Below are 21,103 nucleotides of genomic sequence, written 5' to 3' on the forward strand. Positions count from 1 at the left end.
GAATTTTGTTAAGTCTCGTAATAGGACTAGCCTGACAGATGAAAGCAGTAGCTCGTGCATATCTCTGAAGGTCACGAAATATAAACCTGATGTAAAATCTCTGTCATCAGTGATGCAGCAGCAAAAGTCCCGCTGATAATATCAAACGGAGTCAGAAAGTTTTCTGTCGGACTGTCAGTGTACATGTATACATTAAAAAATAAATGTATTTTCCATCATCATATACTGTGTTTTTGTTGCTCGAATGAGTTTTATTATTTCTTCAAGGTTCTTCACATACGTACACCTTAAGAGATATCAAGCAGGCGTAACAAGTTCTCAAAAAATTAGGGTTGGCACACAGGAGAATTTTGAGTCAGAGATTTTGCTGGTTTTGGCACGCACTCACAGAAAGGTTGCTCACCCCTGGCCTAGAATAAAAACAAACAAAACTATATGTCTTTAACAAGAGACACATCTAAAACCCAAGGATACAAAAAGGTTAAAGTTAAAAGGAAGGAGGAAAACCCAGAAAATTAAACCCAAGATAGAAGGATGGAACTAATAAGCAGAAGTTACTGAAACACCCAACCGGAAAAGCAAAATGAAAAAAGAATCCAAAAATGCGAGGATAGTGTAAGGAGCCTCTGGGACAGCTTCAAGCGTACCAACATCAGAATTATAGGGGTGCCAGAAGATGAGAGAGAGAGCAAGATATTGAAAACCTATTTGAAGAAATAATGACAGAAAACTTCCCCCACCTGGTGAAAGAAATGGACTTACAGGTCCAAGAAGCGCGGAGAACCCCAAACAAAAGGAATCCAAAGAGGACCACACCAAGACACATCATCATTAAAATGCCAAGAGCAAAAGACAAAGAGAGAATCTTAAAAGCAGCAAGAGAAAGAAACTCAGTTACCTACAAGGGAATACCCATACGACTGTCAGCTGATTTCTCAACAGAAACTTTGCAGGCCAGAAGGGAGTGGCAAGAAATATTCAAAGTGATGAATACCAAGAACCTACAACCAAGATTACTTTATCCAGCAAAGCTATCATTCAGAATTGAAGGTCAGATAAAGAGCTTCACAGATAAGGAAAAGCTAAAGGAGTTCATCACCACCAAACCAGGAGTATATGAAATGCTGAAAGGTATCCTTTAAGAAGAGGAAGAGGAAGAAAAAGGTAAAGATACAAATTATGAACAACAAATATGCATCTATCAACAAGTGAATCTAAGAATCAAGTGAATAAATAATCTGATGAACAGAATGAACTGGTGATTATAATAGAATCAGGGACATAGAAAGGGAATGGACTGACTATTCCTGGGGGGGAAAGGGGTGTGGGAGATGCGGGAAGAGACTGGACAAAAATCGTGCACCTATGGATGAGGACAGTGGGTGGGGAGTGAGGGCGGAGGGTGGGGCGGGAACTGGGAGGAGGGGAGTTATGGGGGGAAAAAAAGAGGAACAAATGTAATAATCTGAACAATAAAGATTTAATTTAAAAAAAAGACTAGAAAAAGAAATAAAATATAAAAAGAATTGAAAGGAATAAGCAAAATCTTCCTCACCCACAGATGATATGATCAGGTATGCAGACAACCCAAACAATTCTACAGAGAAATTATTGGAATTGCTGAAGCTTGATGAATAGAAAGGAATACCAAGTCAATACAAGGAAGGAGGGAGAGAGAAACAGAGAGAATGGTCTACCTTTGAAAACAAGTACCTAAGCTCTAACTGGTTTGGCTCAGTGGATAGAGCGTCGGCCTGCGGACTGAAGGGTCCCAGGTTCAATTCCGGTCAAGGGCGTGTACCTTGGTTGCAGGCACATCCCCAGTGGGGGGTGTGCAGGAGGCAGCTGATCGATGTTTCTCTCTCATCGATGTTTCTAACTCTATCCCTCTCCCTTCCTCTCTGTAAAAAATCAATAAAATATATTTTTAAAAAAATATATAGATAACACTGAATTACCTTATTCAGGGATACCTATTTGGATGGTGAAGATATAAAAGCATGAAAGTGGCATCTAGACTAAAATGGATTCTGAGAGTGGTAGGGGCTGTGATCAGAAAGGGGAAGGGAAGGGCTTTTGAGATGCTGGCAGTTTTTCAAATTTCTTGACCTGGTTGTAGTTACATGGTTGTTCACTTTGCAATAATCCTTTAAGCTGGATAGTTCTGTGCATGCATTTTTCTAAATGTCATATAGCCTATAAAAAGATTAATTCTACGTGTGATGCAGGTGTTTTATGTATTCATATATTCTTTTATCTAATAACTAGCGGCCAGGTGCATGAATTCGTGCCCAGGTGGGGTCCCTCTGGGTGGCCTGCAGCTCCTACCTGCCACTTCCTCTCATCCCGGCCCCACTGTGCCTGCCGCGGGCTCATGCCCAATCAGTCCCAATCGGGAGAGGCTGGTGTTGCTGCATCAGCATCTGCCAGCCATGAGCCCTGCGTCTGGCACCCCCCACAAGGGGAGTGGCCTGAGGGATCAGGCTGAAACTGGCTCTCCGACATCCCCCGAGGGGTCCCGGATTGCGAGAGGGTGCAGGCCAGGCTGAGGGGCCCCACAGGTGCACCATCAGGCTGGGGAGGGACCGTGGGAGGGCTCCAGGGCGTGTCCGGCCCATCTTGCTCAGTCCTGATTGGCTGGACCCCAGCAGCAAGCTAACCTACCAATTGGAACATCTGCCCCCTGGTGGTTAGTGCATGTCATAGCGACTGGTCGACTGTCTGCCCCCCTGGTGGTCAGTGCATGTCCTAGCGAGTGATTGAGCAACCTTAGCATATCATTAGCATATTATGCTTTGATTGGTTGTTCAGTTCTGCCGTTCAGTCTATTTGCATATTACCCTTTTATTATATAGGATTCTACTTCTAAAAGCTTATTTTGAGGAAATAAAGCAATCAGGTGTGAACAAGTAATTATAAGAATATTATTAATTACAACGTCCTTTCTAACAAGGAAAAATGGAAAACAGTGGAAATAGCCAACAACATGTCCCAAGAGGGAAATTATTAAATTAAATATGGCACATGCATAAAGTTTAGACATCTTAATACAGCCATTAACATGTTGTACCTAAAATATTTAATGGTGTAGCAACATGCTTAAAATTATTAAATGAAAAGAACCAGAAAACAAAATTGCATATATAAAATGATCTCAATTTAGTGCAACTGTGATAATGAATGGAATGTCCTGAAGTGCTCACTGTGATTAACTTTTGCAAATGGTATTATTTTTGTCATTATACTTTTCCAAAATTTCTAAGTTTGTATAAACTGCGTGTATTGTAAAGGTTGTCAACACTAAAAACTGCTTATAATTTTCATTTTTAAATTAACAAACTACTTCTTTTAAATAAAAGACAGTAAACGGAATCTTCTGCCTATTTTATGTGTACATATTAGTGGTTGAAGATCAGCTTTCATATACAAAAAAATTACCAGAGTGACAACTTCAAATACATTTCTAAGACAGCAGGTATCAGAATGTAGTTTGTTTTCAAATATAGCATTCAAAGCTTAAAATCTACTATATACTATAACACCTCAAGCTAAGATTTGTTTTATACAAAAATTGGGACACCTAAAAATTTTTAAATGGATGTCAAAATCATACAGTAATTATAGTTAAAAGTTAAAAAAAAAACCAAACACTGCAATTATTTTTATAGGTAATTATGCGTTGCTTGCAGATCCAGGAATTTATCAACTCAAAACCCTTCTATTTATCTCTATTTTCGTTTGTGCAGAAAAAAAGTTAACATAGCAGGCCTAAAGTGCTATCTTTTAAAAAATATATATTTATATTGATTTCAGAGAGGAAATGAGAGGGAGAGAGAGAGAAACATCAACTATGAGAGAGAATCATGGATTGGCTGCCTCCTGCACACCCCTTAGGGGATCGAGCCCGCAACCTAGGCATGTGCCCTTGACTGGAATCAAACCCGAGTCCCTTCAGTCTGCAGGCCGATGCTCTAACCAGTGAGCAAACCAGCCAGGGCAAGTGCTGTTTTTTGAAAAGCTTGAAAGCCCTGCTTCCAAGGTTGGCTCTTGACTGGCATCTGGGAATTTGGAGGCCTTCCTCTCCCCCTCACTGAAAAGAGGGGCTCACTGTGTCTAAAGCATTTTGTACAAACTGTGTGATTTATCCCGAACACCCGCCTTCTTTCTAGGAGTCTGGAATTTGGTATGCGCCAGGGAGGGGGTGCCTGCATGACCAGCTCCCCATAAAACCCTGGGGTGCCGAGTCTCCAGTGAGCTTCCCTGGTTGGCAGCAGACCCTTGGAGCTTGTGCCTGGCGACCCTGAACTTCAACCCGTGCCCCCTTTCCTTTTGCTGACTTTGCTTTAGTCTTTAGCTGCAATAAATCATAGCTGTGAATATGACTCTATGGTGAGACTTCTGAGTTCTCTTAGTGAATCATCAAAGCTAGGGGTGACCTGGGGACCCCTGACATCCAGTTCTTAAAACTAATATGCAGCTAAACATTTAATAGAGCGGTAAAGCTAGTCAAGAGAAATGTTTAATTTGAAAATGTTTATAATCACAAGTTTTTTTCTTGTCACTAGTATTTATCAAAGGCCTACACAGGCACCCAGCTATGCCCTATGAGATATCTTATTGAATTACTGTAAGTATCAAGTTTCTAATGCTTACCAGGACCAAACACGACTTCCCAACCACTTCCCATTACCCAGCACTTAAGCAGCATTCAATAAACACGTGCTGAATGAATGAATGGCCGTTTATATCATTACCCATAAAAACCAAAAACCGAATATCAGACTAGCTCCAATATGTACACATAAAATATCTACACATCTTCATATAAATTAAAATGATACAGGCCAGATTTTTCTTGCCTGATATGAAAAAATACATTTTCCTCTAAGTGGCAAGTTTGTCGATAAATACTAATCAATTCTACTCTATCAGTAGAAATGAATTCCACAAAAACTCCCATCCCAAGCGTAAACACCAGACCGAAAGAAAATTAACTAAAATAACAAATAAAAGCGCCTTCGGTCTATTTATCTCTGTTGTGAGCTCAAAAATACAAACTGCTAATATTGTTTTAAAACATACAAACTACTGTTTTCATGTCAGACGTCTGAAATCCATATTTAATTACTGTAAAACTCTCCCCGTGGTCTATGTAATCATTCTATAATAAGGTAATTGATATTCCTTGGCCAGCCAATTTAGGATTTCCAGCTTAACTCGAGTTATCAGACACTACTAAAGACAAACTGTGAGTTAGAAATACACATGTAATCTAGGGGGTGTGTGTGGCACAATACAGCCCTGTCTTTACATTCGAACCTACATTTTAAAATCTGTTTCAGCACATTGCAATAGATAAGTGTAATCCCAAAGCCATGGATATAATGCAGACATACGTAGGTTTCCAACAAACTAACTATGTGTGCTGGGAAAAATGACAACATGGTGTCTGAGTAGTGACCCCCACTTTAAAGGTCAATCACATTTGTTTCACAGGCTCTGCTCAGGACTTTCCAATGCTGAATTTTGAAGTCTGCTGCTCTAATCTTTCCCAGCCTTAAAATTCTGGTTCAGCGAGTTTCTGTATTCGCGCATGCTTTCCAGTGGTTCTCAACCTTCCTGATGCCGCGACCCTTTAACACAGCTCCTCATGTGGTGGTGACCCCCACCCATAACATTATTTCCATTGCTACTTCGTCACTGTAATGTTGCTACTGTGATGAATCATCATATAAATATCTGATAGGCAGGATGTATTTTCATGGTTACACATTGAACATAATTAAAGCATTGTGGTTAATCACAAAAACAATATGGAATTATATGTTTTCCGATGGTCTTAGGCGACCCACAGGTTGAGAACCACTGCTTTAAATGGATAAACCAATTGTAATATAGTGGGTATATTACAGGATTTTCTAACATGATTAGGCCATATAATTTCATGACTTCAGCTTAGGACAAACCAGGGACAAAGACAGATATAGATATCATAATAGGACAAAGACAGATATAGATATCATAATAGGAACTCCCTGAGCCCGGCCAGCGAGGCTCAGTGGTTGAGTGTCGACCTATGAGCCAGAAGCTCATGGTTCGATTCCGGTCAAGGGCACATGCCCAGGTTGTGTGCTCCATCCCTGGTAGGGGGTGTGCAGGAGGCAGCTTATCAGCGATTCTCTCTCATCATTGATGTTTCTATCTCTCTCTCCCTCTCCCTTTCTCTCTCTCTGAAATCAATAAAAATATATTAAAAAAAGACAAATTCACTGATAACCCAAATATACTGTTTGGTTTAGCAAAGTCAACTGAGCTTACTTCATTTGTTTCCCCTTCCTTGTCCACTCTGTATGGGTAGGGATCCATATTATGCAGAATTTGAGCAATGAGCCTCTGAGTGCTGGAAGTAATTAATTCTATTCTGTTGCCAGAAACAGGGAATTAATTCTGGACTAGCTCCTGGGCGTGCAGCTAGATAAGCAATCTCTTGCCTCGCCAGTAGGTGGAGGCACACACAAACTCACTGCTTTGCTCTTTGATCCACGGGACCTTAAATCTTACAGTAATGAATGGTTTTGATTGTCTGTTTGCTTTCAACCCAGGAGATCAGAGAATGCAAAAAACTTGGGTGAATTTATGAAAAAGCATGACAGAATTTTATATTTCTATTTTGTTTCTGATCCTTTTGAGAAATAACGAAGCAATTTGACCTACGGGTTTATAATTTACTTCCAGATCCCTAGAGCTAATAAAACACTTCTAAATTTAGAAATAGGTCCTTTAGAATTCATGTTCAATCAGGGGAAACGGAACATCAATTGAATATATATTAAGGCATTATGATTGATTTTGCTAGATGTGATAATATTGTTTCGGTCATTTTAAAAAAAAGTAATACTGCCCTAGCCTCTTTGGCTCAGTGGATAGAGCGTCGGCCTGCGGACTGAAGGGTCCCAGGTTCGATTCCGGTCAAGGGCATGTACCTTGGTTTCGGGTACATCCCCAGTGGGGGGTGTGCAGGAGGCAGCTGATCGATGTTTCTCTCTCATCGATGTTTCTAACTCTCTATCCCTCTCCCTTCCTCTCTGTAAAAAATCAATAAAATCTATTAAAAAAAATAGAACAGTAATACTGTCAGAAGTACAGACAGGAGAGCTTACAGTTGAAATGGCACTGCTTAGAAACCTCCAAGAGATACAGGAGACATCAGTACAGGTAAGTAGGAAAAGAATAGCACAGTGCTGCCAATGGTTGAAGCTGGGTGACAGGTACACTGACTTTCATTATGGTATTCTCTTTATATAAAAGTTCCCCAAAAAGGCAAAAAACTTTCAAATGGAAATTCATGTTCTAGCGATTTGGGTTAACACTGGGATCAGGTGTTATTGGGACTGGTAAATAGGCAATTTTATTTTATTATTTATTTACTTATTTGATATGTTTTTATTGACTTCAGAGAGAGGAGGGAGAGAGGGAGAGAGGGAGGGAGAGAGAGAGAGAGAGAAATCAATGATGAGAGAGAATCATTGATCGACTGCCTCCTGCACGCCCCTTACTGGGGATCGAACCTGTAACCCAGGCGTCTGCCCTGACCCGTATGTGCCCTGACTGGGAATTGAACCGTGACCTCCTAGTTCATGGGTCGATGCTCAACTACTGAGCAACACTGGGTTGGCATATGCAATTTTAAGGAGGTCTCATCTCAGTATAGAGCCATTGATGAATTACTTCCGTCAACTGAGCTACATAAAATCTCATTCAGATTCAACGCTGAGAAACTAACAGTAAGCCGTACTGAAAACAATACCTTAGAGCTATGGAGCACGTTACCATTTTATAAAAAGGAAATTCAGAGTTTTCCCACCGAGTTCTCATAACCTTATGAAGATTTATTTAAAGCTAAGACACTTCGTCTCTATAAGACTTGGCCAAAGTCACATAATTAATAGAAGGGACATAGTTGGGAGAGTAAAACAAGTTCTATGACACCAAAGACTATTTTACCTTTACTGGCACTTAGATCCTTGTGACACAAACAGCAGTCAGGTTGAAATTTCAGCACATTTTTATATTTGGCTTTCTATGCTCATTACTTTATAGTATATGATAAAACTGATTTTTTTCATTTCCTCCGTGAATAAAAATGTGGACAGAAACATATTTCTTGAATAAAGAATAAAATTTAACCAGAGAAAGTGACTAAAAGGATTATAATGTCTCCCTGGCCGGTGTGGTTCAGTGGTTGGGGCATCATCCCGTGCACCGAAAGGTGGCCGGCTGAATTCCCAGTTGGGGCACGTGCCCAGGGTGTGAGTTTGATCCCTGGTCAGGGTGCATGCGGGAGGCAGCCAAGCGATGTTTCTCTCTCCTCCCCTTCCTCTCTCTAAAATCAATTAAAAGGGGAAAAACAGAATTATAGTATCTTAAAAGAGGTCCAGTCCAAAATTAAAACCTTAGCTTCAGCCCCTTGGATGGCCCAGCTTCAGCGCAGTGTTTCTAGTGGAGAAGGCATGTTCTGCAGGACAGTGAGTCTATTCATCGGAGGCCTTCTTTGCTTAGAGGTGAGATCTACCTGCCGTTTGTTTTTTGTTGTTGGTTGGTTTTTTAAATATATATTTTATTGATTTTTTTCAGAGAGGAAGGGAGAGGGATAGAGAGTTAGAAACATCAATCAGCTGCGTCCTGCATACTCCCTACTGGGGATGTGCCTGCAACCCAGGTACATGCCCTTGACCGGAATCGAACCCAGGACCCTTCAGTCCGCAGGCTGACGCTCTATCCACTGCGCCACACCGGCCAGGGCTACCTGCCATTTGTTGATTCTAGTTATAACCCTGACCCTGCACTGAATAACCCTAGAACCCTCTTACAGAGAACAATCTTTCAAATCACTGAAGGCTTCCATTATGTTCTACCACAGGCTTCTGCCCTGAGGACTCTTTTAGCAAAAAGAAAAAGAAAACCAATCGATTCTTGGCCAACGATCGCCTCCCAATCTTTCCAATGGCCTTTTCATGCCAGTGATCTTTGAACTGGGACCCGAGTCTCTCTCTGGTACCCAAAGTCCTTCCCAGGGACGAGGGGATTTTTAAGGCAATCAATTTCCCTATCTGCCTTTTCCATGGTTTGGTCTGAGAACAAGTGTGTGGTCTGCTGACTGTCCTTTTACGTCTGCGCTCACAGGAACACATCTCAATGGCCAAACCACTCACCTACCCTGAGAAACCTACCTCACTTCTAAGAGACAGCTGGGAAATGGGATGCAAATCTCCTGTGGCTCAGTGGTTGAGCGTCAAAGCAGGAACCAAGAGGTCACCGGTTCAATTCCCAGTCAGAGCACCTGCCTGGTTGCAGGCTCAATCCCCAGTAGGGGGCGTGCAAGAGGCAGCCAATTGATGATGTTTCTCTCTCATCATTAATGTTTCTCTCTCATCATTGATGTTTCTATCTCTCTTTCCCTCTCCCTTCCTCTCTCTCTAAAAGCCAATAAAAACAGATTTTAAAAAAAAGCAAGGGGAGAACCACCTTATTTCATCCAGACAATATAATCATGGCAAAGTCTGGTCCATTTTAGAACTAGAAACAAATAGCAACATGATTGTCACAGAGATGTCTATTCGCACTTGAAGTTTCTTTGAAAAATGAAGTCAGATTCTTTTCTGTCAGAAAGCGAGTCTGGTTTGGCTCATTGGTTGGACAGTGATGACTAGCTCTGCCATTTAGCTCACAGAGCAGATAGAAATTGAGAAAACGGGGCGGCTCTACAGTTGTTGTTATTTTAAATATATATTTTATTGATTTTTTACGGAGAGGAAGGGAGAGGGATAGAGAGTTAGAAACATGGATGAGAGAGAAACATCGACCAGCTGCCTCCTGCACACCTCCCACTGGGGATGTGCCTGCAACCAAGGTACATGCCCTTGACTGGAATCGAACCTGGGATCCTTAAGACCACAGGCCGACGCTCTATCCACTGAGCCAAACCGGTTAGGGCGGCTCTACAGTTTTGAAGAAAACATATTTAAAGGAATATACGAAACTGAAAATTACAACCTCACAACAAAAGTTGTTATATATCAACTTAAGACTATGTGAGGAGGACCTGGCTGGTGTGGCTCATTTGGTTGGGCGTGGTCCAGGCGTCACCCTGTGAACCAGGAGGTCACTGGCTCGATTCCTGATCAGGACACAGGCCTGGTTTGCAGGCTAAATCCCCAGGAGGGGGCGTGCAGGAGGCAGCCGATCCATGTTTCTCCCACTCCCTTCCTCTCTCTGAAAAATCAATAAACTGCCCTAGCTGGTGTGGCTCAGTGGACAGAGCATCGGCCTGTGGACTGAAGGGTCCCGGGTTTGATTCCAGCCAAGGGCACATGCCTGGCTTGCGGGCTCGATCCCCAGTGGCAGGAGGCAGCCGATCCATGATTCTCTCATCATTGATGTTTCCATCTCTCTCTCCCTCTCCCTTCCTCTCTAAAATCAATAAAATATATTTTTTAAAAGTCAATAAACTTATTAAAAAAATCAGTGAGGAGGTACACAGTTTTCAAAATTCTTTCAGTGGGTTTGCCAACAAAGGTTTTGAAGGCTGTGACTCTCTGACAGAACTTCTAGGTTCTTTCCCACTCTGGTTATCCGCTTACTACGAAGATGCGGGAGGAGTGAGCAGTACACAATTCAGCGGGAGTGTGGTTCGCTTCTGAATACTATGAACTGGTAACCAGTCTAGTCAAAGGTTCCGCTCAGGGCTGTTTAGTTGCAACAACTAACTAAAACGTTTACATCCTTTTCACCTAAGCAGTTCCAACCAAAGCCACAGTGAACGCGCACCTACAGATCGGCATGCGTGTGTTGATATTAAATTAGGCCTTAAATGTCATCAGCTGCTTTGCTGCAAACTTGTGAAATATTTTCAAATTCTGATCTGGATCGTCAATGTATGAGCGAGCCCTGTGTGGGAGTAGCTTTTGACCCAGTTCCCAGTGATCGCTGCCTCCTGGTATGCACGCCCTTGCGCAATCGCCTCCCCTCGTGTGTGGGCTGGACCCAGTGCCGTGTTTCTACCCAACAGAATAGGCAGGCGGGCTGCTGAGTGACTTCTGTGATTAGGTTACAAGATTGCCTTCCGTTTTTTTAACGTATATTTTTATTGATTTCAGAGAGGAAGGGAGAGGCGGAGACAGCTAGCAGCATCAGTGATGAGAGAGAATCATCAATGATGAGAGAATCGTGGATCGGCTGCCTCCTGCACGCCCCCTACCGGGGATGGAGCCCTCCACCCAGGCCTGTGCCCTTGACCGGGAATCAAACCGTGACCTCCTGGTTCATAGGTCAACGCTCACCCACTAGGCCACGCCGGCCGGGCTTGACTTCAGTTTAGTTCATACCCTTGTCCACTTGCTTGCTCACTCCGAGCTGCCCCATGGAAGGACCCAGTGACAAGGAGCCTGGGGCGGGCCAGGCCAACAGCTCCTGGGGAAGGAAGGCCCGCAGTCCCACAGCCTGCTGCCAGCAACTGAGTGAGTGAGTTTGGAAGCCTTCAAATGACTTCAGCCCCGGCAACTCCTGGATTACTACCCTGCGGGAGACCCTAATCAACGTCACTGATTAGAACTTGAACAGAAGAGGGATGGTGTCCCATAAAGGATATGAACTCCGGACACAATCATCCGAGCAGCTGTAAAATCACCCAGCTGTCCCAGCCTCAGCCCGCATTTCTCCATCTTATTGACAATAATTGTGTGAGAAATGCGTCCAGGGGCGGATTGAAATCAAGATACACTGTGATCTGCAGACTTTCCTTGCAATGCTGGCGATTGTATCAAATGAGGAAGTGAAGTGTTATCACTCTTTAGTTGCTAGCGAGGCTGGCTACATGGAGGCTTGCACTGCCTTCCCACTCCTCCTCACTAAGACTCCTATGATCCGAATGTTCTATTTTGGGGCCTCCTATCTCACTGAACTCTTGCTTTTTAAAGCCTCTTCTGCAAAGAATGCTAAAAATGTGAGGGGAACTAGACAGGACCAACTTCTGTTCCCTCAGCACTTCGAACCTTAAAATGAGACCATGCTTCTTCTCTTACTACTTCAGGTCTTTCTAAAGCAGTGGTTCTCAACCTTCTGGCCCTTTAAATACAGTTCCTCATGTTGTGACCCAACCATAAAACTATTTTTGTTGCTACTTCATAACTGTCATGTTGTTACTGTTATGAATCGTCATGTAAATATCTGATATACAGGATGGTCTTAGGCGACCCCTGTGAAAGGGTCGTTCGACCGCGAAAGGGGTCGCGACCCACAGGTTGAGAACCACTGTAAGAGATGAGTTCACAACTGTTCTTCAATTCTAAAAGAAGGTATTAGCGTTATCCTAAACCAATGTGGCTAAAAACTTTAACCCTTAAAAAAAAAGACAGAATGTACACTCACAATTCAAAGACCATGTAAAGCATTCCATCTGAGCTATATGTCTCCAATAACTCTACAATGTGGGGGTGCTTCAGCATGTGACAGATACTGGCTTCCCGCTTTAGATCTGAAAAACAAACACACAACATACTTTGTTAGGTAGGAACCAAAGACAATCAGAGTGAATAATGAATGAATGGATATGATCTATGGTAACATGAAGACTTCTCTAACTACAGAGATGAAATCCCCCATTTAAGCTAAGCCTAACTTTTCACCCTTTACAATCTTTGACACTATAACTTTTCTATGTCTTCTGCCACCTTAAATCTATATACATTATAGAGCCGGCTATTAATAAAAAAAAAAATGTAGATAGCACAAATAAATACATTCCCCAAACTCTTAAAATCAAGTTTTGAAATTCACAATTCTTTCTTAATCTGCTAATAAGTAACTCAATTTGCTGTTTTAAATTTAACTTCTTTTTCTTAGTTTTCCCTAAAATGGATAAGAATATGCTGTCTATCCTTTAGCCCCGTGGTCGGCAAACTGCAGCTCGCGAGCTACATGCGGCTCTTTGGCCCCTTGAGTGCGGCTCTTCCACAAAATACCACGTGCGGGCGCGCACGTACAGTGCGATTGAAACTTCGTGGCCCATGCGCAGAAGTCGGTATTTTGTGGAAGAGCCACACTCAAGGGGCCCAAGAGCCGCATGTGGCTCGCGAGCCACAGTTTGCCAAGCCGCAGTTTGCCAACCACTGCTTTAGCCTAAAATCTAACATTTATATTTGTCTTTTTTTTTCTTTTTAAAATCTAGCATTTATAGACAAGACACATCAGAGAAGTTACATGGAACAGGGGGAAAAATAAGAGTATGGTTTAAGCAGAAAAGATACTACTCCCAGCATCAAAGTCAGAATTTTAAAAATATCATTTATAAAATGTGTTGCATAATTCCGGTAACTGCCTATAGTGTCATTCTGAAGAACAATCTCAGATAACGTAGGTTAAGCCAGTGCGTAAGTTCTACAATACTGTTTGGAAAATATTAATGTCATTGTCATCATCACCATCTGAACACAGTTCATCATCATCATCATCACCATCTGAACACAGTTCGGCTATAGGTACCACTTGCCATGCCTACGTGGAACGAGATACTTCAAGCCTTCCTGTGTTAATAGTGCTGGAGTTCTACCCGTTCGGATGAATTAAATCCAATATAGCATTTTTATACTTGGAAGTAGAAGGGAGGCAGGTAGAGAAGAACAAAGGGTAAGAATAAACTGCCCAAAGCAAAAGAGAGAACACTATCTCCTCTCTGATTTATTAATCCAACTTAGTCTCGTCAACAAGTGCGATGGCAGCAGAGGGAGCCACAGAAGACTTCATAGGGTAGAATGAAGAAAGCCAATCAGTAAATCAGACAGAAGAGAAGCTACCAGAAAAGGAAGAGTCGATCACACAACATTAAGTCCAGAGAATAGAGGGAATGAAGGCACGAATAGTCGAAGAAGGCAGAGTAAAGGCTGTAAGATTCAGTCAGAAAAGACCATTAGCATTCTGGGTAAGATGAAGTTCCGTGGAAATGTCAGGTCTGATGTCAGTATGCAGGAGACAATTATGTAATAAATTAAAATTTATCATGTCGCTCACTGGGCTAAGTACTTAATAAAGTCATTGTCATATACTGTCCCAACAACCCTGTGAGGTATGTATTTATTTAAAGCATTTTTAAAAAAATATATTTTTATTGATGTCAGAGAGGAAGGGAGAGGGAGAGAGAGAAACATCAATGATGAGAGAGAATCATGCATCGGCTGCCTCCTGCACACCCCCTACCGGGGATGGAGCCCACAACCCGGGCCTGTGCCCTGACCAGGAATCGAACCGTGACCTCCTGGTCCGGGCTGAGGCAGGTATTTTACAGATGAGGAAACAGGCTTAGAAAGGTGTCAAGGTCACAGAGCTACCACCGGGGTAGGTTTGAGCCCTGGCCTCTCCAGCGCCATGATGACGGGCATAGACATGATTAGATTCAAAGAATCTGGCAGCAGGAAAGGAACAGAAGTGCCAACGAAGGTTTGACTGCCTTGGCCAGTTTTGCTCAGTGGTTAGAGCAGTGATGGTGAACCTATGACACACGAACTCATCTTTTTGGTTGATTTTTCTTTGTTAAATGGCATTTAAATATATAAAATAAATATCAAAAATATAAGTCTTTGTTTTACTATGGTTGCAAAGATCAAAAAGTTTCTATATGTGACGGCACCAGAGTTAAGTTAGGGTTTTTCAAAATGCTGACACGCCGAGCTCAAAAGGTTCGCCATCACTGGGTTAGAGTGTCAGCCCTAGGATGAAGGGTGGCGGGTTCGATTCCTGTCAAGGGAACGTATCTGGGGATCTCAAGCCCCCCGCCCCCAGGCACATGCAGGAGTCAATCCATCAATGTTTCTCTTTCTCTTCCCCCCTCCCTCCCACTCTCTCTAAAAATCAATGGGAAAAAATATCCTCGGTGAGGATTAACAACAAAAGAAAGAAAGAGAGAAAGAAAGAAAGAGAGAGAGAGAGAGAGAAAGAAAGAAAGAAAGAAAGAGAGAAAGAGAGAAAGAAAGGGAGGGAGAGAGAAAGAAATAGAGAAAGAAAGAGAAAGAAAGAAAAAGGAAGGAAGGAAGGAAGGAAGGAAGGAAGGAAGGAAGGAAGGAAGGAAGGGAGGGAGGGAGGGAGGGAGGAAGGCCCCGGACCCTCGCGCTGGAGCTGAAGGGCCTGGCCGAAGCCTGGCCACATCCATCAGGTGCCTGCAGTGTTTCTCTCCCTTCCAGAATGTTCTACCTCCTGGTGCTCTGCAAAGCTTTGGAGTTTCATTACTTATTTTTATGTTTGCCTCCAGCTTCTCGTTTTATTAGAAGGCACCCTGGTAATGCCTCCTGTCCTCACCTTAGTCTCTCTCTTTCCATTTCTTTCTATGCTGATATAAAAGCGGATTTTCGCTCGATGCTCTGACCTTGGGGTCAAGAAGTAAACAGAGATGTAGCGTTTGCCACGCTGAACACAGTCTTTTCTCCCGTTTTCAGGGTATGGCTCATGTTGCCCCTTTCATGCAACTAGTGTGTTTCAGCCTCCACACTCACCATTTGCCACATCTGTTATACTGAGAGGCTTAAAGCAGACATGAATGCACTAGAGAACCTTCCATTAGCCTGGCCGATGTGGCTCAGTGGTTGAGCGTCAGTCGACCTATGACCCAGGAGGTCACACACAGGTCGATTCTGTTCAAGGCACAGGCCTGTGTTGTGGGCTCGATCCCCAGTGTAGGGCGTGCAGGAGGCATCCGATCCGTGATTCTTTCTCATCACTGATGTTTCTAACTCTCTCTCCCTGTCCCTTCCTCTCTGAAATGAATAAAATCATTAAAAAAAAGAACCTTCCATTAGAACTGGCACTTCACTGCCTGGCTGAGTCACCGTCACCTGCCATCCTCGAAACGAACACAGAATTGTGGGGACCCCGCCGTCAAAGACTAAAAACACTTAAATGTCACATTTCAAACATTTAAATCTGACGTTTCAGTGACTAAAATCAGAACTCTAATTGAACAGCACAAAACTAACCACATAAAAATAGTATCGATTTGCCCTGGCCGGTTTGGCTCAGTGGATGGAGCGTCAGCCTGAGGACTGAGGGGTCCCGGGTTCGATTCTGGTCAAGGGCATGTGCCTTCGTTGCGGGCTCATCCCCAGTAAGGGGTGTGCGGGAGGCAGCTGATCCATGTTTCTCTCTCATTGATGTTTCTGACTATCCCTCTCCCTTCCTCTCTGTAAAAAATCAATAGAATATATTTTTAAAAAAATAGTACCGATTAAATGGCAGTATTAAAAATCCCAAATAGAAAACCACGGTTTAAAAAATACCAATGTATTATATATCCATTCGAACTATAGATTCCAGGAAATTAAACTTGAAATGTTTGTTTTAGATGCAAATGTGAATGAAAGATATATGTGTCAAGTGCTATTAATTCCTTGCTGATAGAGCAAACTACCAATAGCTGGACGCCTCTTTCAGAAGGCCACAATTCCAGGTTGTGTTAGAAACTCAATAGTTAACAAAATTCACTAAGAGCTGACCCAGCCTCCAAATGAACAGAAAGAATATTCTAATCTAGTCATAGAAATAATTAGGGCAAGTATTAATGTGTTCATCTAAATCAATATTAATAAGAAAAGTCACTATTGACTCCACATCTTTTCCTTGGCGTCCTGAAATGAATGACCAGATGCTATTTTAAGAAAGAAATCCAAGCAGGATGGGGCAAAAGGAGGTTTATAGTTTTTTTCTTTATTGATTAAGGTATTACATATGTGTCCTTATCCCCCATTTCCCCCCCCCCCCCCACTCATGCCCTCACCCCCGTGGTGTCTGTGTCCATTGGTTAGGCCTATATGCCTGCATACAAGTCCTTTGGTTGCTCTCTCCCCTTACCCCCACCTCCCCTACCTTCCAGGAGGTTTATAGTTGTGACTACATGAAACAGTTTATTTTGGTATTAATATTTATGAAGTATTGTATTATTTTCCATACAAATAACTGTAAACCTACTTTTGCTCTACCCCGTAGTAGCAAAGTCAAATTCTGTTGCTGAGTTCCACCTTATTCTAAGAGTGAATTCAAAGACGAAGGATCCCGGCTGCCTTGATCGTACAGGCGGGGCTTCCATGAGGCTATCTATCTTCCTGGCAACCAGGAGAGTTGACCGTCTCCACTAGCTGTTGACCAGAAGCCCAGACAGGCCCACGCCCCAATCTGGGTTAACTGCGAACTCTGTTGCTCTGAGCTCTTACACATTTGATTCCCTCCCGATGAATTTTGTTGTTTTGTTAATCCTCATCCGAGGATATTTTCCATTGATGTTTTTTTTAGAGAGAGTGAAAGGGAGGGAGAGAGACAGAGAGAAACATTGATGTGAGTGAGACACATCAACTGATCGCCTCTGTTCCTTTTCATTTTTGGAAACGTAAACCAAAGAGCTTTAGGAAAAAGGGAGAAAGATGGGGCATTTGGCTCTTATAAAAATCAGACACCTCTTTAAAAAATAAGGTACTCCTAACTTTGTAAAAGAAAATTAGAGAAATACCAGTTTGTATGTCAATACTTTTCATATGAAAGCCTTAGAAAACATACATGGCAGAAGCATGAAGGAACTTTGCGGGATGATAGAGTATATGTACATATACTATGTTTGTTAAAATTCATTGATCTGTACACTTAAATAGGTTCATTTTATTGAGCATAAATTCTTATTTAATAAAGTTTAAAAAGTAAGTTATTGCAATATGACAGGTATTCAACTAATAGGCCCAAGTCAAAAGTGTTATTCACATACCTGTATTCCACACTTTCCTAATTATGTGATCGATATTTACATTCTATTTTCATTTCTACACAGATAGCCACGTCCTTCAACAAGGCTGTGTGGCAGCACAAGCTTCCTTCCTACCCACTTCCCTCTAGACCTCCTTCCTCCAGGATGGGGCCAGCCCAGGAAACAGTACCAGCAGGACTAAAAGTCTCCCCAGAGCCTCATCGGCGTGGCTCCGTGGTTGAGCATCGACCTATGAACCAGGAGGTCAGGGTTCGATTCCTGGTCAGGGCACATGCCTGGATTGCGGGCTTGATCCCCAGCGTGGGGCGTGCAGGAGGCAGCTGATCAATAACTCTCTCTCATCATTGATGTTTCTCTCTCTCTCTCCCTGCCTCTCTGAAATCAATAAAAAATATATTAAAAAATCATTTGTTACTTGGAGTAACAAAAGGCCTAATTCATGTCTCAATGTTATGAAAAACAAAGACAATCAATTCCTTATTTAGCTAATTCTAGATAACTAGAGGCCTGATGCATGAAATTCGTGCAAGGGGCTCAGCCCTCGCAGCCTCTCACAGCCCCGGCTTCGTCTGGAAGGCCGTCCGGACGTTTGTCTGGAATTTCGTCCGGACGGTTGTTCGGCTGTTTGGTCTAATTAGCATATTAGCTCTTTATTATATAGGATGATTTATTTTGTATTACAGTGACTTTCCCAGAAAGGGTACCAATGTAGGGACCCCCCAGTCGTAGCACTGGAAGCTGTGTCCTGTGAACCTGTCCTTGGTCCTAGGCACCCTATTGCCACAGATCTGGCACTTCTCTGAAATGCCAGCACTCTTCTGCAGGGATGCACTTAGGACACAAGAGACAGAGCAATAGACTTGTGGTCAAGAGGCGTGTCTTTAAATCTTGTCTCCATCACTTACCACTGCCCAACCTCCGTTCTGTACAACCTCAGAACATCGGTTCCCTCATCTATGCAGTGGAAAGAGTAGGAGAAGAGCTCCCATGCTGGGTGCCGTTAGCCCCTGATGACTAACAAAGTACATGCAAGTGTTTGCCATGGCGCCCGGCATGGAGCATACGCACACATTTCGTCTCCTTTCTCTTTGACCATTTTTGGTGGGAATCACTGTATCTTACCTGTGACTGCATGACAAGAAGTTGGCTCTGTGACCATTCAATTATGAAACCACGATGTGAATATTCAATTAGTAAGCTGCTATATAGTTCGAAACCTACTATTACTTTGCAGTTTTTCATCTACAGTTTTGGGGGGAATCGTGTAATACTGCTTGTAAAGAACTGAAGCTGAAGTTGATGGTGGAATTATTGGGGGAAAAGGTAAAAAGCAGGTGCAGCTGAAGTAGCTAATAATAAGGACATGAGTTACAAAAAGTAAAACAGAATCCACAGAGCTGCCTGGGTGTGGCCTAGTGACCACCCGCATCATTCCTCTCCCAGGCAGCCCGGGAGTCACCCTCAGATCAGCCGCCACTTCTCTTCCACGTCCTGTATGCAGCTGCCAAAACCTGTCCACTCTATTTCTGCGACACCCGTCAAAACGATGTGCCCCTTGCTGCTCTTCCCCTGGCCTCAGCCCTCATGGATTCTTGTCTGATCACAGGGAAGACATTTTAATGGGTTCTTTGCTTCCACTTCCTTCTTTTCATTCTACTCATTAAATTGTCATCATAGCCCGAGCTGGTGTGGCTCAGTGGATAGAGCGTCAGCCTGCGGACTGAAGGGTCCCAGGTTCAATTCTAGTCAAGGGCATATGCTCGGGTTGTGGGTGCGATCCCCAGTAGGGGGCACGCAGGAGGCAGCCAATCCATGGTTCTCTCTCATCATAGATGTTTCAACCTCTCTCTCCCTCTCCCTTCCTCTCTGAAATCCATAAAAATATATTAAAAAAATAGTCATCATAGTTTTACTCTCATTAGATATGACCATACCACTCCCCAACCTCCGTGCTCTCTATTCTGTACACCGAGATGTGTAAGCTCTCAGCGTGGCTTTGGAAGCCTTCCAACATGGTTAGTTTAAGTCCAATATCTTCACTGGGTCTGCAGAGCTATTTGGCAACATAAATGAAAATAGAACCTGCTTTTCCTGCTTCTTAGATAAGTAGGTGAGGTTTCTTTTTATGGGGGTGTCAATCATATTACAGTCCTTTTAGCTTCTTCCATCGTCCTTCCTGACGCCCATCCTGAACTACCTGTCGCTGTGTATCCACCCCTCCCCCTCAGTTGGACTCCATGTGCTCCCTTCTGCGCTGCTAAATGCCAACTCATTCTTCAAAATGACACTCACGCGTTGCCTCCAAGTTCTCCTTAACATTCTCCCCGCAGCCGAGGTGGGCCCGCCCCGCTGTGACTAGCAACACCGTCTACACAGGCCTTCATAGCTCACCACTGACCCAACAGTCCCACTGCGGGGGACTGACATGCCTGCCAACTCCGTTGAAGGCAGCACCAAACACCAACGTCTAGTACATCTTCTTTTCACCTCGAAGTGTATAGGTCACTCATCACAGAGCGCTAGGAATGGGAGGACAGTAGCAGGGCCACTGTCGCATGCTCCCCTCCATCCTCACACTGGATCCCTAAGGGAAATAAGGCCACAGGAAGGCAAGTGACAGGCCCAAGGTCACGCAGCTAGCTCACAGCACACCTGGAAGATGAAGCCAGGCCTCTGATCCCAGCTAGCAATCTTCCTGTTAGCCTACTGGTATACCTACTGGAAGAAGCGTTAAGTGTCCAGTATTTGAGGCAGTCTACACTCACACTCACTAAAGACTTTTCAGAGAATGACACAAAAGATAATGCCATCTACTTGCTGATAACTGTTAACGTTATTCTGTAGCACATTACCACGACTTACAAGAAAAAGCTTCAAGGTACTTCCATTACTGAAAGCACTAATTTTAAACAAAAGTAACATATGCCTGGCATGTCTATGTCACTACACAGTATACTCACTATATTATTTCATATCATAAATTACATAACCAAAAGGTCTTGTTTTGAAAAAATAATGAAGATTGAAAGTTTCATTTACATTTAAACTACTTCTTAAATCCATTTATCCCTGAGGATCTTGTCTTTGCTTAATTATTCAGGAATAATTGTATTGCGTTAAATGACCACAACTCCAAAAGAAGCAGGTTTCTGACAAGAGCACATCTAATTACGCCCACAAGAGGACAGTCAAGACCATCCAGCTACTTAGACAAATCCTCTAACCAAGATCTCTGGCTCTAGTCTAGACAGTCATATTATTGGTCTTGATAATCTAATACCCGGATGAGATGACTACAGTGGGGCCTTGACT

General features: G+C 43.0%; 1 protein-coding gene across 13 annotated transcripts in view; it reads right to left on the bottom strand.

The window, feature by feature from the left end:
- CASK (calcium/calmodulin dependent serine protein kinase) overlaps positions 1-21,103 on the bottom strand; it is a 285,193-nt gene that overhangs the window by 168,081 nt on the left and 96,009 nt on the right. For all 13 annotated transcript variants that reach the window (XM_036304037.1, XM_036304041.1, XM_036304040.1 and 10 more), the window contains exon 3: positions 12,427-12,532. In XM_036304037.1, the coding sequence (XP_036159930.1) occupies positions 12,427-12,532 (106 nt within the window). The remainder of the gene's footprint in view (positions 1-12,426; positions 12,533-21,103) is intronic.

This window comes from Myotis myotis, unplaced genomic scaffold (assembly GCF_014108235.1).
Source record: "Myotis myotis isolate mMyoMyo1 unplaced genomic scaffold, mMyoMyo1.p scaffold_m19_p_4, whole genome shotgun sequence".
Taxonomy (NCBI): Eukaryota; Metazoa; Chordata; class Mammalia; order Chiroptera; family Vespertilionidae; genus Myotis; species Myotis myotis.